Source organism: Phalacrocorax carbo, chromosome 27, assembly GCF_963921805.1.
Source record: "Phalacrocorax carbo chromosome 27, bPhaCar2.1, whole genome shotgun sequence".
NCBI lineage: Eukaryota > Metazoa > Chordata > Aves > Suliformes > Phalacrocoracidae > Phalacrocorax > Phalacrocorax carbo.
Genome location: NC_087539.1, coordinates 1992785 through 2015900, shown reverse-complemented (window position 1 = coordinate 2015900; position 23116 = coordinate 1992785). Strand labels below are relative to the sequence as shown.

General features: G+C 45.6%; 2 protein-coding genes across 2 annotated transcripts; both read left to right on the top strand.

The window, feature by feature from the left end:
- The first annotated feature begins 2025 nt into the window (after nt 1-2025).
- HOXC11 (homeobox C11) lies at nt 2026-4707 on the top strand. The gene is made up of 2 exons (XM_009513725.2): nt 2026-2701; nt 4011-4707. The coding sequence occupies exons 1-2, from the start codon at nt 2026-2028 to the stop codon at nt 4241-4243; spliced, it is 909 nt and encodes a 302-aa protein (XP_009512020.1). The 3' UTR covers nt 4244-4707.
- Nucleotides 4708-15758: 11051 nt separating this feature from the next.
- HOXC10 (homeobox C10) lies at nt 15759-20739 on the top strand. Its single transcript, XM_064474458.1, has 2 exons — nt 15759-16634; nt 19698-20739. Exons 1-2 carry the CDS (start codon nt 15851-15853, stop codon nt 19973-19975), a joined length of 1062 nt encoding a protein of 353 aa, XP_064330528.1. The 5' UTR covers nt 15759-15850; the 3' UTR covers nt 19976-20739.
- The last annotated feature ends 2377 nt before the right edge of the window (nt 20740-23116 follow it).

Genomic DNA, 23116 nt, shown 5'->3' with positions numbered 1-23116 from the left:
CGGAAAAGGAGCCGCCCAGGGATGCCCAGCTCCAAGGGGGACAGCCCCGAGCTGGGCTGGGACCCTCCGATGCTCCTTCTTGGTGAATTGGTTATTTTCAGGTGAATTTAAGCGTTCTTTCTTTCGGGGAGCAAAGCGAAGACACGGCAGCCGTCGAGGCTTTTTCTGCTCCTCAAGCTCAGCGCTCCAAGGCTGAGATTTGCCTTTTTCCCTTCTTGCTGTTTGAATTTACTGCGACTCGATTTGACAAGATCCTCTCCATAAAAGCGTCTCCCCCTCTCCCGGTGCGTTAGTTTTGTTCGGAGGATTCAGCCCACCGCCAAAGAGACCCCGCGAGGGGGTTTAGTTCGGGTTTGCGTGTGGATAATTCAATATTTTTATTTATTTTTCCTTTTACTGGGCGGTTTAAAAGGGATAATTCAAGGGGGGGGGGGGGAATGCCTAAGTGGCATCCTGCAAAGGAAAGGATAAAAAGGGGGCGATGCGCTGCAATATTTTCATATATCGACGAAAGCAGAGAAATATTTCCCACCTCAGGCAGCTGATTCCTAATCCAGGTGAAAACCCGATCAGCGCCCAATTGTTGCAGGCAATTTTGTTCCTTCAAGACTATTTCAAGGCAGCGGGATAACCCCGCGGAGCCTGGTGCCGCGGAAGTTACGCGTCCTTCAGGTGCACCTTTCCAGTGGGTTTGCAGAAGAGATTCCCTTCCCCCCCCCCCCGATAGTTTTTTTTCCCCCGCTTAATAATTCTTTGCAAAACTCGCAAAATATCTGGCAGCGCCTCGTTACCCTGTTTTCGTATGAAAACGCAGAAGGGCAGAGGAAGAGGAGGCTCCCGGGGCACGGACTGGAAGACGAATGACTTTAATAAGAATATCTTTTTAAATTCAGCTGGAAGAATAAATGATGAGAGTATTGCTGAAAGTACACTCATTGATTGACAATAAACAATTACATTAAATATTCAATACGCCACCCTTACGTAATAAATATTTAACCGAACATTAAAGGAGGTTTTCGAATATTTATTAGACATCGACTTAATTCATTTGTTCTATTCTTTGATATATCGCTAATTCGATATCAAAAGTCATTAAGCCAGGCCTGCTTTGACTTTAAAGTTGGAAACTTCACACGATCCCCCGCACACTGTCATGGCTTAAATGCTATATTCTCCATAAAGCATGCCAACTTGGGTGATGTATAGTGGATGTGCACACAGAGATCAACATAATTAGCGTATGTTAGAAGCTTGTTAATTAGCGCCAACCCCCTCGCTCCCAGATAGAGAGAGAGATAGAGATTTGCTTATAATTTAGCAGCCCGGCTGTAGGGAGAGCTGGGCATCCCCCCTGCAGCAAGGCTTTGAGAAACGGTGGAAAACTTACTTCTGCATCTCCAGCTATTTTATTGAGCTACCTAAAGTCTGTCCAGGAGCACTTCTGAGGATAGAAATAGCCGTAATAATAAATTATAATAATCAGAGTAATTAAAATATTAAAAAAAAAAAGGGGGGGGGGTGGAAAAGCACCCTTCGAGCTCCCTAAGACCCTCCCTCTTTCCCCCCCTTCCCCAGCCCAAATCGCCCCCACCCCACCTCCAAACCCCGCTGAAAAGCAGCAAGCGGAATCCAAATAGGAAGGGGGAGGAAAAAAAAAAAAAAAAAAAGGCAAGGGAAAAAAAAAAAAGCGCAGCAACTTCACAAGCCACCCCTTGTACTTGTTCTGCTCCGAGCGCTTACAAGGGGTGTGCCTCCGGGAAAATGAATACAAATCTGCAATTGATTTTCATAATGTTTCTGCGGTGTTTGCAAACCAATCGTTTGAACCTCTGAGATCTTACCTAAGTGAACCACTCCTACGCATCTAAGTGCTCCAAACTGATATATGACAATATCTACTTTGGATCACGTGTCCTCCGGAGCGACTAAGACGGATAGCGCGTCATCTCGCCTTCCCAAATTTTTTCCCCTCCGCACATCGGATCCAAAACATCTAGCTATAGGAGCAAGAAAAGGAGAAAGATGTTTAACTCGGTGAACCTGGGCAACTTCTGCTCCCAGTCGCGTAAGGAGAGGAGCGCTGAGTTTGGAGAAAGGGCAGGTTGCGCTTCTAATCTCTACCTCCCCAGCTGTACCTATTACGTCCCTGAATTTTCAACTGTGTCATCTTTCTTGCCACAGGCCCCCTCTCGCCAAATCTCCTACCCTTACTCCACCAACCTCTCGCAAGTGCAGCCCGTGCGAGAGGTCTCCTATGGTCTAGACCCCTCAAGTAAATGGCACCACCGAAGCAATTACGCCTCGTGTTATTCCGCAGAAGATCTGATGCATAGAGAGTGCATCCCGCCTTCCACCATGACCGAAATGCTAATGAAAAACGAGAGCGTGTACAGCCACCACCACCCCAGCTCCAACCACCCGGCATCGACGGGATTCTACACCAGCATGAACAAAAACACTGTCTTGCCCCAAGGTTTCGACCGCTTCTTCGAAAATGCCTATTGCGGGGCGGAAAATCCGACCGAGACCTGCCTGCAGAAGGGTGAGGGCAAAGTGGAGGCAGAGTCCCAACCCCACGCACTGTCATCCCGCGGAGAGCAAGGTATAGACCCGGAAGATGAGGAGGAAAACACAAACCCAGGGTCTTCAGCCTCGTCCTCTTCTGTCACCAAGGAAGGAAGCAAAAGCAGCAATTCGAGTAGGTAGAGCAGTAAATGGAAAGGTTAAGGGACTAGCCCGTGTGTTTTGTCGGTCAAATTTTATGTGGAGTTTTATAAGCATTCAAAGGATTTTATTATAACCTACAAAGCTCTTTCTTCCAACGAGAAGAATTTTTACGATGGGAAAAGCTCTTTGAAAAAAATGGAGATGTTAGGCGCAGACACAGTATCTTAGAGTCTGTGAAATTTTAAAAGCACACCATCGTGACAAATATTAACTTTGATCATGAACTTACATGAGCATTTTAAAAGGATTTGGTCCCGGGTTGCTGAGGGTAAAAGGCAATTGGGCAGAACACTACTCTAGCTGCCTGTGATTTCTTTTAGGCATTAAGATGCATGCAAAATGTTTGGGGCTGCTTTTTTTTTTTTTTTAATTAAAACTGTATGTCGAGTCTTTTCTCTTGGTGGGGGTGCAGCGCTAAGGGGGAAATCTGCCGAATTTGCAGGCAAAGCTGAGCCTTTTCTTCGACTTTTCTGGTTAAAGTGGCATTTATTCTCCCCCCAAGCCCAGTGGAGCGCCTAGCTTTTGTCAGGAAGGGCTTTTACTTACGTGGTTGTTTGCTTGGGTCTTCTGGGGTTGGCTTTTTTTTTTTTTTTTTTTTTTTGCATGCACTCACATTTCCTAGGCAGTCTTAGAGGAGCTTTTTTTAAAGGCTGAATCCAGGCAACTTTGCAAGTTAGCGTTCAGCGAGGGGCTCTTTGGGGAAGAGGGGAGGGCTGTTTTCTTTTCCTATTTGCTTTCGCGATGCAAGTCCCCCTTTTGCAGCTCAGATGCTAAGTTCTCTTTTACTTTGATTCCTTTTTGCGTGTGTGGCGAGGACTGGAGTTAATGAAAAACTTATGCGGAACATAATATCTAGTTCCTCTAATTCCAACCTTGCTCATGCTGTTTCTATACAGATAACAGATTTGCAGCTGAGCGTGGGTCTCCCCCCCCCCCCAAAGCCTCTCTAAACCCTGCTCCAGCAGCCTGCTGCCTCCAGTCCCAGGCTGTTCTTTATTTAAAAAGAAAAAAAGAATAACCTATCTGCACGGAAAAAAAATGTCTGCATGTGCCTGCGTTAAGCTCCGTGCAGTGGGAAAATAATTACAGCCCGGTCCTTCAGACCCTGGGTAACCTCACCTCTGCTACCCCCTAACAATAGGCGAACTGCTGGAAGATATCTCCCCCCCTGCATTAATAAGCGGAGTTATTTAGCTGCTCCTATCTATCTGGTCAGCTGTGAGGATGTCTGTGTCTTGCATTTCCTTAGGATGTTTACCCTGCCTTCTGGTTCTTTTAAGGTGCTCCCAGAACGAGGAAGAAGAGATGCCCCTACTCGAAATTCCAGATCAGAGAGCTAGAGAGAGAATTTTTCTTCAATGTCTATATAAACAAAGAAAAAAGGCTCCAGTTGTCTAGGATGTTAAATCTTACTGACCGACAGGTTAAAATTTGGTTTCAGAACAGAAGAATGAAAGAAAAAAAATTAAGCAGAGACCGCCTGCAGTATTTCTCTGGAAATCCCTTGTTGTGAACATCTTTTGAAATCCCCTCTGCTGGCGAAGTGTCTGTGTATTGAGGAGGAACAGTTGCGAGCATGGGTTTGCCCTTTGAGTCGACAAAGCAACCTCAAAGTTTAAGCCTTTTCGTTACTTATATTTCTATGTCCGGGACGGTGCTGAGTAACAAAAGGAGTGAGATTTTCTTTCAGTTCCCGCTTCAAGGACTTGAATTCCACGAACATTTTATTTAAAATTTTTTCTTTCTTTTTTTTTTTCTTGCCTGAACAGGTCGGACTTCCTTTTTTATTATTATTATTATTATTATTATTATTTTTATTGTTATTATTATTTAGGCACCCTGTCCAGTTGAATAAATCGCAGTGCTGTGTGTTACTACCCGGTGATTTCAGTCTGCAGCTGTGTTATCACAAGAGCGGCCAAAGTCTCCCTGTAGGATCAAATCCCTTCATCCGGGGTGAGTGGGTGAGTGGGTGAGCGTGTGTGAACGCACACACTGGCGTGGGTGTCCTCGGGTGGGTGGGGTGGGTGTGTGTGTGTGTGTGAGCATTCACAACCACCACGCTCATCGCTGCTCTCCGTGCGGAAGATGGTTATTTCCACCTCCTCCATCCACCTTTTCTAGCTAAAAATATATATATGTGTATATATATACGGGACTGTGTGCGTATATATCCATATATATATTCTCTGCGGTATCATTTCTACATTCGGAGTCGGGGGGGGGGGCGGGAATCCAAAGGAAAATGCATTTGCAATCACTGTCTCTGAAACGGTTTGTAAATAAATTTCGTAGTGGGCTTTTTTTCCTTTTTTTTTTTTTTCTTTTTTTTTTTTTCCTGGAAATGGGAGACGAAGAACAAGAGAAAAAAAATCCTGAAAAAAAAACCTAATTAAACAAAAAAAAAAATCTTTGTGTATGTAAAGTGAGTCCCCGGGATACTCTGTGAAATTCTGTGGCAAATAAAGACATTGCAAGCTGTTCTCCATTATGATTTTATTTGACCATTTTATTAGAATTTCCCCTCTTAAAACCCTCTTTGCGGTCATTGTGGTGTGGGGTTCTTCTACAGGAGTCCAAATACCTGAATGCATAGCCGAAATATCATCATCCATATTCATGGGACTCGCTGCGATCGGCTCTAACAGCACCGGTATTAGCGTGAACCCTCCGCCCTGGCGTACGCGGTCGGTGTGGGGTTCACTGGCTTCATCAGCGACCTGAAATTTATAGGATTTTTCTTGGCCCAGTAATCCTACCCTGAATTTGGCTCCAGATGTCTTTCGCTGTTTTCCGGTTGTAGTTAATCTTTTTTTGCATTTTCATGAGAACAATATATTAGTCTTCTACTTTTTTTTTTTTTAAATAATAATAATAATAAAAAAAGAAACTCGAATTACACCGAGCAACGAGCTGCATTTCCGTAAGCCAAGGATACCTTATACCTACAAAGCACAAATGCAAAGTCAAGTCCTTAAATTCCTGCTTAAGGAAAACAAGTTCAACTCCCAGGCGCAGGGCATAAAAGTGATTTTTTTCTCTTCCCCCCCCCCCCCCTTATTTGCACAATGACTCTTTCCCTCGCGGTGTCCGAAAGCAACACGACGTTTTTCGAGGACAAAGACACCCCGAAGATGCCGTTGGTGACGTGGTGCATGCATTTGGTGTAAATACAACCATTCGGAAGGGTGGTGTTGGTTGGTTTGGGGGGTTTTTTGGGGGGTGTGTGTTTGAGGTTTCCAGTCTGGATGCTCTCCTGCTTTCTGATGTGGAGCGATGGGATTGTGCATATGGACAAGGGGAGGGGGGGAACACGAAAAAGGGGGGAAATAAAACCCCCAGCAGCCAAAACGCAGCACATTATTATATCCCCATCCGTTGAGTGTGTTCTTGTAAAATTCTCATCCTTGCTTTTAAATACAACCCTGTTGAATGACAAACCCTTTGATGGTGTCTTCTGATTTTATTTGACAACGGTAGGGGGGGGGGAGAAAAAAAGCGTAAACCCGCAAAAGTGCTCTTCGTTCGCACCCACCCGAACACCCCCCAACCCCCCCCGCGCAATTAAATGCGAACCAACTTTAAGCTTTCGTGATAGACCCGTCCTGGTTGCGCCACGATATGATCTTGAAAGGATGTTCGGAGGCATGTTTCTCATTAAAAGAGTGGGAAAGGGAAGAAAAAGGGGCTCGGTGGATGGCAAAACCCTTCTTTATTTTCTTATATTTATTTCTGCAAAGCCCGCGAGCTGAAAGGACGCTTGTCCCCGGCCTAAAACCTCGCCTAAGCTTTATGTTGAATAAACCAGGCATAAAGGAAGGATTAAAAAAAAAAGATTATTATTTTTGCGAGCTGCAAAAATAGACAAGATGAAGATAGGAGCCATCTTCCAGGCAGATGTAGCCGCACGCCGGGAGCAGCCCGAGGAGGGGTCTTGCCTCCACGGGGGGAAAAAAAAAATAAAAGAAAAAAAAAAGGGAAAAAAGGGAAAAAAAAAAAAAAAAAAGCACCTTTCTTTAATGAGTGTTTGCCAAACCTTCCCAAGGTTAGGAAAACTAAAGAGAGGTGCAATAAGGTGAATATCGGGAGGTCAGAAGCGGCAGTTAATGCTCCGTAACAGCAGCGGCTGTCCGGACAAAAGCGGCTAGTCTAGACATTGTAATAAAGACTGCAGCACTAAACAGCTTAATTTTTCTTAATTACCCCGTCTGGCTAAAGGAAAAGACTTCCGCAGTAAATAGTAAACAAATAAGGGAGTCTTGCCCAGGGAATTTATTTTTTTTCCCTCTTCTCTCCCCCCCTCCCTCCCTTTCTCCCCCCTCCCCTTTTCCAAGGCTCCAGTTCAACTGCAGCACAATGAAACTGTAGGCCTAGTTCAAAGTTTTCGCGAGCTAAAATGGAATGCTAGTTGTAAAATCCAAGTTTATAGACCATGTGGGAGTTTACAGCAGCATTAAGCATCAGTGCCATGTAGGAAAAGGGCTGTTAATGTTCTGGGGAGGGGGGGGGGAAGGGGCTGGCGGAGGACGGGGAAGGGGGGGGTCACTGAGGATGCTTCGGGTACCACAATGGGGGAGCTTACAAGCAGAACAGGGTTGAGACATATGTATCTCGCCAGTCCCAGTGTGCGGGCACCTATATGGAGGGTGACATATGCGGCGGGGCGAAGGGAGGGTCCGGCGGCGGGATTTTGGGGCCGGTTCCCATTTAAGCACAAAAAGCCAAAAATTGCCACGGCGAGGGGTTTTCCGAGGCAGGCCGGGGGATGCAGGGGTGGGAGCGAGACCCACAGGAAGAAAAATGTGAATATATGATGTCTTTGAACTTCAATAAAGTCAAGTCCATCACCTTTAACCCTTTTGTAATAAAGCGGAATCAGAGAGGGTCGCGGCTCCCCGGCCGCCCCGCCTCCAGGGAGCCGGGGGGGGGGTGGGGTGTCGGGGTGGGGGCCCACATTTTTCCCCTGAAAAAAAAACCCAACCCAACCCTAACCCCAAACTCCAATTTTGAACCCCGCGTGGCGTTTATGATGCTTAATATTTAACTCAGCCGCGCAGCATTTAATGCATTTCGAAGCAGGTTTCACACACACGGCACACACGCTTTATTATTGTTATAAACCTTTTGATATCTTAACGCATGAAAAGTTTTTATAACTTTGTTTGGCGTAAAACTTTTACAAGTTTTTCCTTCTCCCCCCCCACACCCCCTTCTTTTTTTTTAAATTCCCAGCACGCATTTAGGCTTTTCCATCAACTTTATTCCTACCTCGGGTGTCCATCACAATAAAGCCTCCCTCATAGGCTGGGATCTCGCTCTGTGCTCCACGCTAATGACACCCAGACTAATTACGAAGGCCCTTTCCATGTGACGTACAAACACACCAAGCCAACCTGTTTCCTATCGCTCCCTGGGTTTCATACACAACATCTTGGAAGCAGCTCTGGGTGACTTTGTTGTGAAATATTGCAGAGAGGGAAGGAGGCGAGGGGGCCGGCTTCTAATTGGCTTCTTGCGGGATAATAATGTTCACTTGTGTTGGCTTCCATACAAAGTAAATTAATTCTGTTTTTGAAAATAAAGAATTAAAAAGAGAGAAAGAAAAGAAAGGGAAAAGAAAGGAAAAATGAAAAGAAATGGAAACAATAAAGGAAAAAAGACAAGAAAGGGAAAAAAGAAAGGAAAAGGAAAAGAAAGGGGAAAATGAAAGGAAAAAGGAAAAGAAGGAAAAAGAAGGAGAAAAGAAAGAAAAAAGGAAAAGAAAGGGAAAAAAGAAAGGAGAAAGGAAAAGCAATGGAAAAAGAAAGGAAAAGGGAAAGAAAGGGAAAAATAAAGGAAAAAGGAGAAGAAAGGGAAAAAGGAAAAGAAAGGAAAGAATTGAAAGAAAAGAAAAAAGGAAAAATGAAAGAAAAAGGGAAGAAAGAAAGAAAAAAGAAAAAGAGAAAGAAAAAAGGAAAAAAGAAAGCAGAAAACACAAGAAGCGTGCTTTGGGGGGACCTGTCAGAGCTGCAAGTGCTGGATTAAAGTGTCCAGCGGCTCCCGCTGTGCTGGACGGGGCCGCGCACCCCCGCGCACCCCCGCGCACCCCCCACCCCGCCACCCCCCGCAGCCTCTCCCGAAGGAGCGCCTAAACTTGACTGTGTGATAAGGCGAAACCTCCTCGGTGCCGTGGGAATAACCACCTCGGGCCGAGCAGCTCCGCGGCGCGAGAGCCACGAGGGGAAATCCGGCCTTTTGACCATTTCCACTTCTCCTCGCGGCTCTGACGTCGGTTTTGCAGCTCGGCCAGGGCTGGGATTTCGCAAAAGCGGAGAAGAAAAGCCCGTGGTTTTGGCGAGTGGACTCGACTCGACCATCAATTGAGCTTAATCCTCGCCTGTGGATCCGAGGGTGAATTCATTTATTTGTGTACAAGGAACTTTTATAGGAGCAATAGCTGTTCCCGACGGAGCGGGAGAGGCGGGCAGGCGGCAATTCCCAAGTCCTGGAGCCTCTTCCAGGGACCCTGGTGGCCCATAACCTTGGCGAAAGGCGATTAAATTGGTTCTCCTGAAGCACCGCTCTGCCGAGGCGGGACCGGCGGCGAATTTGCTGCTGAAATATTGTAAAGCCACCGGCAAAAAGAGGAGGGAGGGGAAGGAAAAGGGGGGGGGGGGGAGGGATAAAACTTTGGGGAAGGAATTGAGGATTTGAGGCAAAGCTTTTGCAAACTTGCGGTTTAGTTTTTAAACACACACCCCCCCCACCCAGTCCAAAATATAAATAGTCCCCTAAAATTAAACAGCCCCCCCCCAAATAAATAGACCTCCAAAAATAGAGCATCAAAAATAGAGCTTCAGAAATAGAGCTCCAGAAATAAGTAGCCCCCCCATAAATAGATAAACCCCCAATAAATAACCCCCCCAATAAATACTCCCCCCCCCCCAATAAATAGTCCCTGACAAAGAAATTCCCCCCTACAAATAAACAGCCCCCCCAAAGAGGGAGACGCCGCGGGGGGGGTCCCAGCTCTCTGGGAATATATTAAAATTATGACTTATATGATTTTGCCCCAAAATGGCGGCTCCTTAAGGCCTGGCTTATCCGCCTTCCATAAAGTTGGGGGATCCAGGGATGCGCAGCATATGTCAGATGGAAGCACGTTTCTCTGCTTTTGATAACTTCTAAATTACAACACGAAACCACGAAAATGTGGTTTGCAACCTCATAAGGCGCCTTTTTTTTTTTTCCTTTCTTTCTTTCTTTTTTTAATCTGGGGTTGAGGAATTAGAGCGGAGCATTTTGCTGATGGAGCCCATAAAAAACTTTATTCATTTTAAGGGGAGGGGGAAGAGAAAAAAAAAAAGGAGGGGGAAGAGTTAATGTAAACATTACAATTGTTTATGTGCTACAAGTAGCAAAGTAAATTCGTTCGTTTTAATTGTTAAAAAAGCGGCCTAATTCCGCCCTTTGAATGAAGTGATAGATGCTCAAGAAAATCTGCAGTCCTCTGCTTGAAAGCTGTGCTTATATAAACCGTATGTGACTGTACAAACGACGGGTAAAGCAGCCAAAACTCTCTGGGCTTTGCGAAAAGCGCGTGATTAAGAGAGCAGGAGATACTCGAGGGTCTCTCTCAGGCTGAGGACTGCAGGTATGGAACCAAAATATTTTAAAATTTTTAAAAAAATTAGGATTACAGTGGGGTTTTTTAAATACAACTATCGCCCTGCACATATGTTCCTCAGTACTCTCCACCTCTGCGGCGGTGTCTGTGTTTGGAACGTAGAGACCCTCAAATTTAGGCAAATACAGCAAAATAATGAGCTTTAGCTCCACCGTCTCCAGCTCATTTCCACGCTATAGGTGTGAAATATGTATTTATTAGGGATTTTTCCCCCCCCTCAATGGCTTCTTTTTCTGTTTCAAGGAGAAACGTGAGCGTTGCCCTGGCCGCGCTCCCCATATTCTGTTAAAATTGTAATTGAAACAACAATGTTTGTTTTGAGGCCGCGGCCGCTTCCAAGACGCCTGTTAAATTAGCAGCGTTTTCAGAAAGTTTGAAAGAAATCATTTTCCTATCATCAGAAGCGGAGAAAAAAAAAAAAAAAGCCAAAACCAAAAGAAAAAAAAGGAATTCTTTGAGGTTTGCTCTTAACTCGCGGGGCAGACCCACATTTTAGCACGTCCTTCATTGTTTTCAGTTTTTACCTTTCATCGTTACTCTTCGCCTCCTACAACTTTTTTACTTTTTTTTTTTTTTTTTTAAAAACCCCAACTTTCTAAAAGGGCCTCTGCAAAACCCACGTCTCCATCACCCGCTCTGTTATTTTGCAGCTTAAAAACCGCAGCGCGGCCACCAACATTCCCCAGGCTAAAAAAAAAAAATTTAAAAAAAAAACCAACCCCAAAAACCACCTTTAATTTTACAAACGTGCAACAACCCGCATTTCCAGCGCTCCCACCCAGATTTTCTCACCTCTGCTAGAAATAATTCTTTTTTTTTTTTTTTTTTTGAGGATGGGAGGCAATATTTAAGTTTGTTAACGCGGTTGGAAAATTAAAGGAAACATTTCAGCACTGAATAAACTCCTCCAAAATCCCGGTGTCACGTCGTTGCGCTCTGTCACCCTGCCTGCTCCTGCTTCTCTATGAATTACACTTTCCAAATTTCGCCTTCATGATCAAAGGCAAAGGGAAAAGGGTCCCAACTCCATCCCCTCCTTGGGTGCTACGTTGGGGGTAGCAAGGCTCGAGCGCAGTTTTCAATACCACCTCAAGGAACATAATATCATTCCATAATTCTTTGACTTAAGTTACTCCGAAAGAAGGAAGCAGGGTAAGAGGGATTGTAAAGTTTGATAGATTTCTTGTGGTGATAGTTTACAGTTTCTAAGCCAACATATAAAGGCGTGGGTTTTATTTTTGCATCGCTGTTATTGTACTCCAGTGTACTTTGTCATAAATCAGAATTATTTCCGCTACAACATGGGGCATAATACCGGGCAGAAATACAAATTTAAGGTAATCATTAAAGTGTTGCTACCAAATACTTCCTCGAAGCGAAAATGAATGTTTGTCGTAAAAACGTACGAAAACTTGGTAAAAAATACAATGGGCATAAGAAGCGCTTTCTAGACATAACTCACGGTTAAATAATTAGATTGAAAAGGGGGACAGGTAAAATATTCCGGGGAAGTCTGAGAGATGCTTTGTCTTGGAAATTGTAGACATTTATATACTCCTCGGGGTGATGGGCAGAAGAGGGGCTTTTCTGGCATCTTTTCTGCTCCCCCCCCCCTCCCCATCCCCATCCCCATCCCCATCCCCATCCCCTCGTCCCTGCCAAGCCGGGTCCTCGCCTTCCCTGGCATCCCCAGCGCTGATTTGGGGAGGTTTCAGGGCAATTGCGCCGGCTGTGGCGCTGGGGACAATGGGAGGACGCGGGGACAGCATCCCCCGCCCCCGCGCCAGCTGGACCCCAGAAAAGAAGGGCCAAACCCCCACTTTTTGGGGTTTTCGGGTTTTTTTTCCCCACTTTTTTTGGTGTGCCTCGGGTAAAAACCCCTGAACCGGCCCCCAAAAAAAGCCAGGTTGGACCCAGGGGGGTGGAAAGCCCGGCGGCGGCGGGGGATGAGCATCGGACGTGTATATGGTTTCCCTAAAAGTGTGTAAAATTCAAAGTAGGTTATTAAAGTCCTTACCATGGGTAGACTCTCTCCTTTTAAGTTTTAATAGCATTTGTTCGTATTTATTTTCTGTAATTAGAGTAAAGCATTTTTCCCAACGGGGGTTCCACTTAGGCTGATGAATTTTATTTCTCTTTCCATTAATGACCCATGTTTATCATACTTCTAATTATTTTTAACTTTAACCAATATTCGGTCTCCTGGAGACGCCTCTGTGCTGCTTCCTAACGTCAACTTCCTTTTTTCCGTGGCCAAAAAAACCCATCACGGTGAAGTTCCGAGATATATTCAGGTCATATTTTTATGAACAATCTGATTTTATATTTACTCAACCCCTTTTTGCTCGCGAAGGCGCTGACGAGCAACTCGCGAAACAGGCTTGAAACCCTCCAAACATTTACATCGGTAGCTTGTGCTGGCAAAAACCGGTAAACAAAACGCTTGTGAACGGTGTAAATCTTTATTTTATACTCACAACATTTACACATTCATAAAAGATGAGGTTTCCAGCACCGTGGGTTTTTTTTTTCTCTCTCTCTCTCTCCAGCAACCTGGATGGGAAGGTTCGCTCGAGTTGCTCTTGCGAAGCGCCTGGTTCTGCGGAGAAGCAAATTCAAATTATTTAATGGCACGTTTGATGTGCTCCGTGCAACTCCTTCGTATCCCCTTCGACAAAAGCACACGGCAGAATACAGGGTGAAAAAAAAAAAAAAAGAGAGAGAAAAATCAGGAAAACATATTTAATCTTCAGGCAGACAATACAGGAAACTATGAGGTCAAATTTTGGTGTCCCCCCCCAAAAATGCACATGTGTAACTGTTTGACTGAGCAGCATAAATTATTGGCCAGCCACATCAGCTGCAAAAATAAAGTAGAAGAAGGGGGAAAAAAATCAAACCGGGGGAAAAAAAAAAAAAAGCCGCAATATAATACAAAATTGCATTGGTCTTTAATTTCATCACCTATAAATGAGAAAATATTGGCTCCCATACTAAAGTTTTATTCTTTGCTTATAAATATTATGTGGAATTTTCGTTGGATATCATAAAACTGAACGATTTCTATCAAACTCTTTTAAAAAGACCTATGCAGATAACACAAATAGAGGCAATAAAGTCGCAAATAGCTTTCCAGGGGAACCAAATGGCGTCTGAAGCCTACGAAAGCTTTTCCTGTGCCGGGGAAGGGGGCACACGAAATAGGATTATGCACTTTTAGGCTTTTTCGGCCTAAGATATCGAAACTTGTCCCACTTGATGCGGCGAGAAGACCCGCAAGGCTCTTCAAAGTTAAGCCGAGGGGAATTTTACAGCCCAGCTTTTGGAAATCTTTGGGAAAACAGGTTTGCGGACGTGAGAATATTTAAGCAGGACTTTGCTCTAAACCGTTACAAATCACCCCAAACGGTCAAGTTCCACTTTCTCTGCTCCAGTGTACTGCTTTTTTACCACGATTTTGCTCCCTTCCCTTTTCCCCCCTCCTTCCGCTTCTTTTTTTCTCTCTTCTTTTTCTTTTTATCCCTTCTTTTTCTTTTCCCCCTCTTCTTTTTCCTCTTTTCTCCTTCCCCCCCTCCTTTTTTCTTTTTTTTTTTTTTTTAATGAAAGGTGGCGTTTTCTTTTTGTTTCCCTTGAAAGTGACTCTGAACCCGTCTCTTTCTAATCGTAATGATCTTGAAATTCCGGGCTATCTCCCTTTTTATTTATTTATTCGCCATTGCCCTCATCCGCCGCTTCACCTAAAATCCGAGTTCACCCACCAGCACTGCAACACGCCGGGGAAACTGATGAAAAAAACAAACCCCAAACCCAACCTATAGAGGTTAATTACTACAGGATTTAGAAAATAATAAAGAAAATAAAGTTGGGGGGGAGGGTACTATAGCCACGAAGGTTTGAATTCCGTCGCATTTAAGGCATCAAATCTTGCTGGGAAATTTAAAATTTAAAAGAAAACAACAACTTGAGCTGCCATCGCAGCGAATTGCGCCACGAAAGAGGAGAGAGGAAATATTGGCGAGAAAAGTAACTTTTCACCCCAGGAAAAAAAAAGATAAAATAAAATTAAAACCGACCAAATCGGGAAAGTTTCAGTTTGCAAAACCTTCTGCATGAGAATAACTGAGTCCCCGGTTGGATTTTTTTTTCCCCACCGCCCTCCCCCCCCAAGTAGATATTTCCCGGAGAGAGAAAGGGAGCAGACGGAGAGACAGACAGACGGACAGGAGGGGAGAAAACCCACCACACCACCGCACTGTTGCAGTTTCACCATGTGAACGTCGCTCCCTTTTCACAAATTCGACCCCTTTTTCCCCCTCCACGAGGGGTTGTTTGGGTTCCCCCCCCCTCGCAGCACACCACACATGCTATTTTAGTCCAGCAACTTAAGACAGTTCGGGAATGAAAATGGATAATTAAAAAAAGCTGTCTTCGCAGAGTCAGGGAAGACGAAGCTGCTTTGCTGCGGGGGAAGAAAAAAAATAGGGAAAATAAAGCAAAACTAGGTTTTCACCGCCTTTTTCTCCATTAAAAAAAGCTGTTTGGGCGATACCCAACCTGCTCTTAAGGAGCTTCGGGGGTTCGGGGACATGCCGGCCGAAAGGGTCTCTGAATTATTCCCCAATTTCCCCCCCACCTTTCTCTTCCCACATCCCTCTCGCAGCGGCAAAAGCAAAGCGGCGCCGAGCGCATCACCCCACCGCACCCCCAAACCCCACCCAGGCCCCCCGCCCCAAAAAACCCCGAACAAATAATTTTAATAAGCATAAAAATAACGCCAAGAAGCAGCAGCGGGCTGAGCCCAGAGGAGCTCGCCCATGCCCTGCCTTGCTGGGGAGGGGGAGGAAGGCGCAGCCGAGCGGAGGAAGGAGAAGGGCGGGAGGGGGTGGGTGGGGGTCGCTGGTTAGGAGGCGACAATTAAAAAACCACAATCGGTTTTGGGGCGCAAGAAGACAATTCCGAGAAGGCAAGGAAAAGAGGGAGGAGGGAAGGGGAGGGGGTGTTGAGGGGTTTTAATTGGGATTTTGCCCTCTGTCCCTTAAATTTAAAGAGAGAAAAAAAATAATTTAAAAATTTTAAATTTCGGGGTTGGTTTTTTTTGCCCCCTTTCCGTTGCCCCCTTTCCACGCGTGGCTCCGTTGGTAAACAAACGGGCGGGCGGGGAGCGGGGCGGCGGGGCTCTGCCTTTGTTCAACGTGAAGGTCCCGGCCCGGTGCTGGCAGATGTCGCTGTTGCTCCACGGTGCCGCTCCCGGTCCCGACAACTTGACCCCCGTGACGTCGTCCCCGTCTGAATCATCAAGGCCATTTTCAATCCTCATTGGCCTGGGCATCACGTGGGGGGGTGGAGGGGGGGAGAGCGATGCGTGGATAATTATGGTGCTTGATATTTTTTCCCCCTAAAAAAAAGATGTCAGCCCCTGGCTGGAGTATTCCTCCTTAAAAACCCTCTCTGAAAATGTCATGTCCCAACAATGTGACTTCTAACTCGTTTTTGATGGACTCGTTGGCCGGTACCTGTAGAGGGGAGAATTATTCCTCCAGCCAAGGGATGTACATGCAGCCTGGGAGCGATTTCAGCTGCGGAGTCATGAGGAACTGTGGAATTATCCCGTCTCTTTCCAAAAGGGACGAGGTGAATAGCGCTACCTTGTCTCTCAGCACCTATCCATCTTACCTTTCTCAGCTAGACACTTGGTGTGACCCCAAAAATACGTACAGGATCGAGCAACCTGTTGCAAGACAGCTCCCATCCTGCTCCTTCCCAACCAATGTCAAGGAAGAGAATGTTTGCTGTATGTATAACGCTGATAAAAGGGCAAAAAATGCCACAGAGGCAGCCCTCTACCCCAACCAAATGCCTGAGTCTTGCCTAAATGACCATGAAGTCCCCGTTCCTAGCTACTACCGAGCAAGCCAAGGTTACCCCTCCATGGAGAAGACGTCAAACTGCAGCAATCCAAATGAGTTTGAGGCAAGTTTTGAAGCCAGGGCGAGCCTGAACCCAAGGAATGAGCATCTGGAACCAGCACCACCACCTCCTCCACCTCCTCCGCCGCCCCCGGTGGCTAAAGTGAGTTTCCCCGAAAACACAAAAACAGATAATACTCAGAACACATCCACGAACGAAATTAAAACAGAAAAAAGCGCCCCAGCACCCAAAATAAGTCCTTCGGAAGCAGAGAAAGACCTGAATAAAAACACTGACACCAGCACTGACAATTCTGACAATGAAGCTAAAGGTAAGGGAATCATTCATTACCAGTAGCTAATTTCAGCAATTAGTAATCGTCCATAGCTAATAAGAGCAAGAGTAATGCGAATACGCAGTAACGTGCTCTCTGCCCTGCCAACTTCTCCAGAAATTGGCACAATAATGTTCTGTATTGTTGCTGTCTTTGGGGAAAAAATAACGTTCTTCCTTGAAATGTTGGTGGGGTTTGGTTTGGTTTGGTGTTTGGTTGTTGTTTGGGTTTTGTTTTGTTGTTTTTTTTTTTAATATATATATTGGAACTGATAAAAAGGAGCAGAGAGCTATTTGGGAACTCGTCCTCTTGCTGTTTATATGGAGAAAATGTGCTGTGCATGTGCTTATACAAAAAAAAAAAAAAAGAATTGGTCCTTGCAATCATCGCTGCAGAATGTAACAAGGCGAGGTGGCTTTGGTCTGAAATCGCAGAGATTTGGGGTGGGTTTGTTTGGGAGGGTCGGTTGTGGGGTTTAAGGCAGACGAACCCCGATTTTATGATTTTGTTTTTGTTCCCCCCCTTTCATATCGCTTTCTCTGCAAAGGCTTTATTTCCGTGTGCTGAGGGAATTTGTCTTCTCTGGCTTTGCTCGGTGTTAAAGTGGGGTAAAATAAAAATGAAACTGCGCAGAGCCTGGTTTGCAGTTACAAACGTCTCAGGCTGGAGTTGTGCGCTGGGGCTCATTCCACTGCTTGGAAGCTCGTTGGGAGACTCAGAGAGGAAAAAGCTGCTTTTTTTTCCCCCTTCCTGGCGAATTGGGGTCTTGTTTGCGAAGGCAAAAACCGTTTCTGTGTGTTGAGCAGATGTTTTTAAGTTCGGGATTGTCTGAAAAGAGGCTTTCATTGAACACGTTTGATTTTTCACTGTAGAGGTTGCATATGGCTTGAAATCTATGTGTCTGGGAATATCGGGGTTTGTTTCTCTCCTGATTTGAAGCTGGGTGGATTCAGAGGCTTCTCTCAGGTCAATAAGTGGGGATCATGTGAAGGGAGGGATTGAATTTCCCGAAAAAGTTGGAGCGAAATTTTCTCGGTAGCAAATACTGCTCAGCTCTAAGGACCGGGTCGCATGGTTTGCCTGTGGTATGTGGATTAAAATATCCGCCGTGTGTCAGGATCTGTGCTATAATTAGGGCTCCAGCAGCAGAAGGATGGCTGGGGTATGTGGCGGGGTGTGTGCACGCAGGGCTGCATGCGTGGGGGTCGTGTGTGGACCCCCACGCAAAGACACCCCTCGGGTCTGTGGCACCAGCAAAACCTATCCTCTGGCGTTTCCCCCTCCAAAATTGGCCTTTTAAAAAGCAAAACCCAGAAATACTTCTTTTTGGTTATTATTTTTTTCTCTCTCTTTTTCTTTCTTTTTTTTTTTTTAATTTTTTTTTTTTTATTTTCACCATTCCGCATCCAAAGGGAAATGATATTATCTGGCGGTCGAGTCCCAATTACACACACACACACACAAAACAAAAAAAGCAAAGTCAAGGTTATCAAAACCCCTGCAAACTTATCTGCACAAAGCGCCTTCCGCGTCCACGCCAAGAGAGGTTTTGGTGGGAGTTAACCCAAAAGAAAGGTTATATTGGGTTGGATTTGTAATTGGGGCGGAAATAAAGAAGGAAATAAACACAGCTAAAGGCTTGCTTTCGCTTCAGATGTTCAGTTTTAAATGGGTGCGTGGAGAAAGACGTGGTTTCCCTGGTTCTTTTTATTTCCTTTGCGTTTTAAAAGGCATTTCGCGTGGTTTGCGATGTCCTTCAACGGTCAGATTTTGTTTGCTTCTGTTTCTGTTGCTTCCTTTTAAAAACCTTTCGTAGCTTCGGTTTTCGTTTCTGTCGAACCCGATTTTTTTTATTCGTGCAGAAGGTAAGAGACCTTTCTCACGTAATGGAAGCGGTTCTGGGGGGGAGGAGGGGGGGTGTTAGTGTTTCCACGGGGGTTTCCAGGGCTTGGTGGCGTTAAAGGTTTTCTGCAAAGGCGAAAGTGGGTCCGTGTCACAGGAGCAAATTCTGAAGGTGCCTTTGGCTGAATCACGGGGGGTTTTTTTCCCCCCTGTGAATCTCACGAACGCAGCGCCGAGGAGGTCGCTACGATTGTTGGATCCTCTTGGTTCCCCCCCCCCCCAGTTTAGGCAGAAATACCGGCCGGCTGCTGGTGCCAGGCTTTTCTCATGACCAAATTCAAAGCCCAAGTATTTGCCGTGTTTATTTATGTCCCTGTGGAACACGTTTGCCTTTGCAAAGTGTATGTGTGCGTATCCAGACGAGTGTGTAGAGCGAGGAGAGTGTCTATGGGGTTACAATTACCTCCGAATTTACCTATAGGTGCTCGCGCAGCTCATAAAGGCAAATCTATTTCCTACAACCCCCGGCTCAGGAAAAATACACTTGGCGGAAAGGCTCCTCGGGGGATCCCCAGGACGAGGGAAAATAGGTTGATTTCCCTCAAAATAACACGCCTTTAGGCAAATATTTCGACTCTGAGGGTCCTTTTGACGCCCAGACACATTTTGGGGGGGAGTGGGGTGCTAAAGGGTGGCTCGGGGAAGCCCCGAGAGCTACGGAGGGCTCCGAGAGTCACGTTGCTGATCCCAGATTCATTTTAATTAGTGATATTTTAAGCCCTTCCATCCAGCCTAGTGGAGCCAGGCTAAATACACACCGTGATATCCTCCAGCCCCCGCGGCGGGGGAGCGCGGAGAGGTGCGGTTTCTCCGCGGCTCAGAGGTGGAGGTGCGCGCTGCTACCACCGCTTTACTCCCAGCCACCGAATAGGCTTAAACCACCCACTTACCTCCTCCAAACCTGCTCTTTCCTCCCTAAAACCTGCAGAAGAGCAAGTCAGCCCGGATCCCTTTCTTTTTTTTTTTTTTTTTTTTTGTGCCCAGAGGCGAGCTGCCTTCTCTTTGAAAAAATTTAAAAAAAAAAGTTTAAAATTATATTTTAAAATTTTTTTAAAAATTTTTTCCCCCCCCAAAGAAGCTGCTTTGCCAAATGATGCAATCGGGTAAGTTCTCTTTCCCATTCCCCGGATACTTATGTAACAATGTTATTTTTAACAGAGGATATAAAGGCAGAAAACACTACAGGAAATTGGCTGACAGCAAAGAGCGGAAGAAAGAAAAGGTGTCCTTACACCAAGCACCAGACGCTGGAGCTGGAGAAGGAATTCTTGTTCAATATGTACTTGACCCGTGAGCGCCGCCTGGAGATTAGTAAGAGCATTAACCTGACAGACAGACAAGTCAAAATCTGGTTTCAAAACCGCAGGATGAAACTCAAGAAAATGAACAGAGAGAACCGAATCCGTGAACTGACTTCTAATTTTAATTTCACTTGAGTGTGCTCCAGCCCCTGCGCAGGCGAGGGAGAGGGGAGAGAGGGGGGGGAAAGGATTTAAAAAAAAAAAAAAAAAGAAAGAAAAAAGAAAAAACCTTGTGCAGTTTGGGGGTTTCTTTTCTTTTCTTCTCTTTTTTTTTCCCCTCCTGAGTATAAATGCAATGCGTACGCAAAAATTAAAGGACCTCAAGTGATTTGGGTATTTGCAGTTCTTAGAGAGACGACGCAGCGGTATGAGCATGAGGATATATATTGCATCCGTGTTTCTATGTAAAATAAAGATGGAGATGGTTGCTAAAAACCACCTTATAAAATGTTTAAGTTATTTACGTGCAGCACAAAACAGAAGGACCTTTTCTCTATGCATTTTATGTTTAGGATAATAGATGCGTCCAAAAGTTTGCTTTTCATATTCTAGTGTAGTCTGCCTATTGTATAATAAAAATGACTAAAAGATGGATTTCATATAAGTGTCTGTAAATTAAAGTTGCAGTGGGAACATGCTCACATCCTGTAGTTATGCAGTTTCTTCCAATGAAGTGATACTCTCTACCATATATTTAAGGGGAAAAAAAATTAAAAAAATAAAGCAGTATTGGTATCTTATTATGAAAAAAAGTCCATTTCTCGTGGCTGTGTTATTTAAATATATTCTGTATGTGTTATACTTTGCATGTATCTTCCTTTATGGAGCAAAATAAATTTCATAGAACCGTGTACAAGTGGGTTTTTTAAAGTGGTTTTTTTTTTTTGAAAGAAACACTTTTCCCCCCCCTATGTAGGTTTTTTTTCCTCAGGACTCATCCTTTTAAGGCTTTCAGGAGAGTATCCTAGCGGGTTTAATATAAGTGAGAGACCATAACGTTGATTTAAATATTATCCAGGTGACCACAATAAGTCAAGGTCATAAAACAGTAATGTCAGGACAGTCTTGGTAAGCGCTGGAGGTGGATTTTATGATCTGCAAATATAATGTGCTGCAGCAGTAAAAGATGCATTTAAAGGTGACTGTGGAGGAGGGAAGGAAGGCAGAGCTGAAACAGCAATCTTTGGATGCACACTACTCATTGCTTTGGGTCTTTTTAAGGGAAGACACGCTCCTTATGTGGTCTAAGGAAGAATCACTATTAAAGGGAATACACTTAAATAAACCAGAACATGGGATGTCAAGTGGAAGGAGTAGCAAGGTAAGAGAGACGATTTCTTGGCTGGCTGCATGTCTGGAGCACAAGTGGATATATTTTCCTCTGTACCAAGGTAAACGGCAGAGCCGAGCTGAACTACACTTTGAAGCTGCGGTCTTACGGACGTGCCTTAGCTTCGGGTTTCTTGGAGGATATTTTTTCTCCCCGGGAGAGGTTTCTCTGCATCTGACAGCTAATTTTCAGCGAGAAAATGCATGGTTGAGGAAGGATTACGCATATATTTCCATTTTTTTTCCCTACCCCCCCCCCACCTCCTCCCTCGAAACTTACTTGCATGAAGTTGGCTCAGTGAACGATAGAGGCTTGTCTATAGGTGTGAATTCTCGGATTATTAGTCTTTTTTGGGGGGCTAGGAGCGTGGCTGAAGGACTTGGAAGCATATGTTGCCTCGGTGTGTGCAGGGATGCCTATATATTTCAGAGATGACTGCAGTGTCTTTCGCAGGAGGATGGCTAAGGGCAGTGGAGGCATGAGACGGGGTCTTTTTTGGTGGCAGTTTGGCTGTCTGCGGAGTGCTCTTAGGGAAGCCTTTTTCGCTTGCAGCAGGAGTTATCTACGCAATTTAAAAGGGATAATGTCAGGATGCAGCCACATTGGCAATGAAAGATAGCGCAGCCTGCAATAAGTCAAGATTTTAGAGCTATCCTGTTAAAACGCCTCAACCGCAGACGGTGCGAAGAGCAGTCCATGTAGCGTCTATTAAAAGGGATTTAATGGAGAGATTAAAGATGCCGCCTCGGGTTGGTTTTGGTTTTTTTTTTTGTCTGTTTTCCCCCCTTTCTCCCCCCCCCAAAAAAAAAAAAAAAAGAAAAAAAGGAAAAAGCGCGTTTTCTGGCGGAGACTGCTTAGCGCGTTGCAATGCTGGAATGCCAATTTCGGGGAGAAAGGGGAGGGGGGTGATCCGAGAAAAGCAACAAAGGGGGCGAATTTCTTTCTTTCTACCTTCCTTTCTCTCTTTCCTCCTCTCTCTGCCTCCCCCCCCCTCTATTTTTTGTTATTTCCTTCCCTCCTCTCTGACAGAAATGAGTGGATCTTCCGCCCCTTTTCATGCAGCTGATCTGTGGTTTAGGTAGTTTCATGTTGTTGGGATTGGCTTTTAGCTCGGCAACAAGAAACTGCCTTAATTACGTCAGTTAGTCTTCATCAAGGGCAGCCGTTTCCGCTAGCCACACGCAGCTCCGCCGCGCGCGCCCCGGGGCGCTACTTGCGCGGGGGCCGCCCGGGCAGCGCTCCGCGCCCCGCGCAACTTGCAGCGAGCGCCGGCGAGCCAAAATAAAACAACCCCCCAAACCCACCCAACCAAGGTGGTGGCAACGGGGGTGGGGGGGGGGTCAGCACCAGCACAACCCTCCCCCGTGCCCCCTGCCGCCCCCCCTCCCCAGTTAGGGAGACGCTTTTCTCCCCCCCCCCCCTTTTTTTTTTTGTATTTGCCCCCTTTTTTCTCCCCTCCGCGCTATTGTTTCTGCTCCGCGGATAAATGAGGCGGACAAAGGAGGCAGCTTTTCCGACCCAAATTATGAAGTTAGCCTTGCAGAGCGGGGTGATTGGCAGAGCCCCAGCGGTTGCACATCGCGGGTGATGGGCGCTCGCTCCTGCTTTAAAAAAGGGGAGGGGGGGGGAAATAAATAAAAAAAAATAAATAAATCCCATTCCCCCCCCCCCCCCCCAACCCCTCCCCGGATCCTCCGTGCTCGCTTTTTAATCAATAAATTACAAAGGTGGTCGCTTCCCCCTCGGTCATCCCTGGGAATTGGAAAGGTGATTGTGGGGGGGGTTGGGTTGGGGTTTTTTTTGGGGGGGGACGGACTGGGATGATGGTGCTGGCAGAGGGGGGGTGCTGGTGCTGGGAGCGCTCCTGTTGCCATCTTCTGCTGAGCCTTCTCGCTATTAAACCCGAGAAGTTGCAGCGGATTCAGTTTCGTGAAGGTTGGACGGAA

Coding starts and splice junctions, on each gene's coding strand:
- HOXC11 (XM_009513725.2), top strand. CDS start 2,026: ATGTTTAACTCGGTGAACCTGGGCAACTTCTGCTCCCAGTCGCGTAAG. Junction 2,702..4,010: donor AAGCAAAAGCAGCAATTCGA/GTAGGTAGAGCA, acceptor GGTTCTTTTAAG/GTGCTCCCAGAACGAGGAAG.
- HOXC10 (XM_064474458.1), top strand. CDS start 15,851: ATGTCATGTCCCAACAATGTGACTTCTAACTCGTTTTTGATGGACTCG. Junction 16,635..19,697: donor TTCTGACAATGAAGCTAAAG/GTAAGGGAATCA, acceptor TATTTTTAACAG/AGGATATAAAGGCAGAAAAC.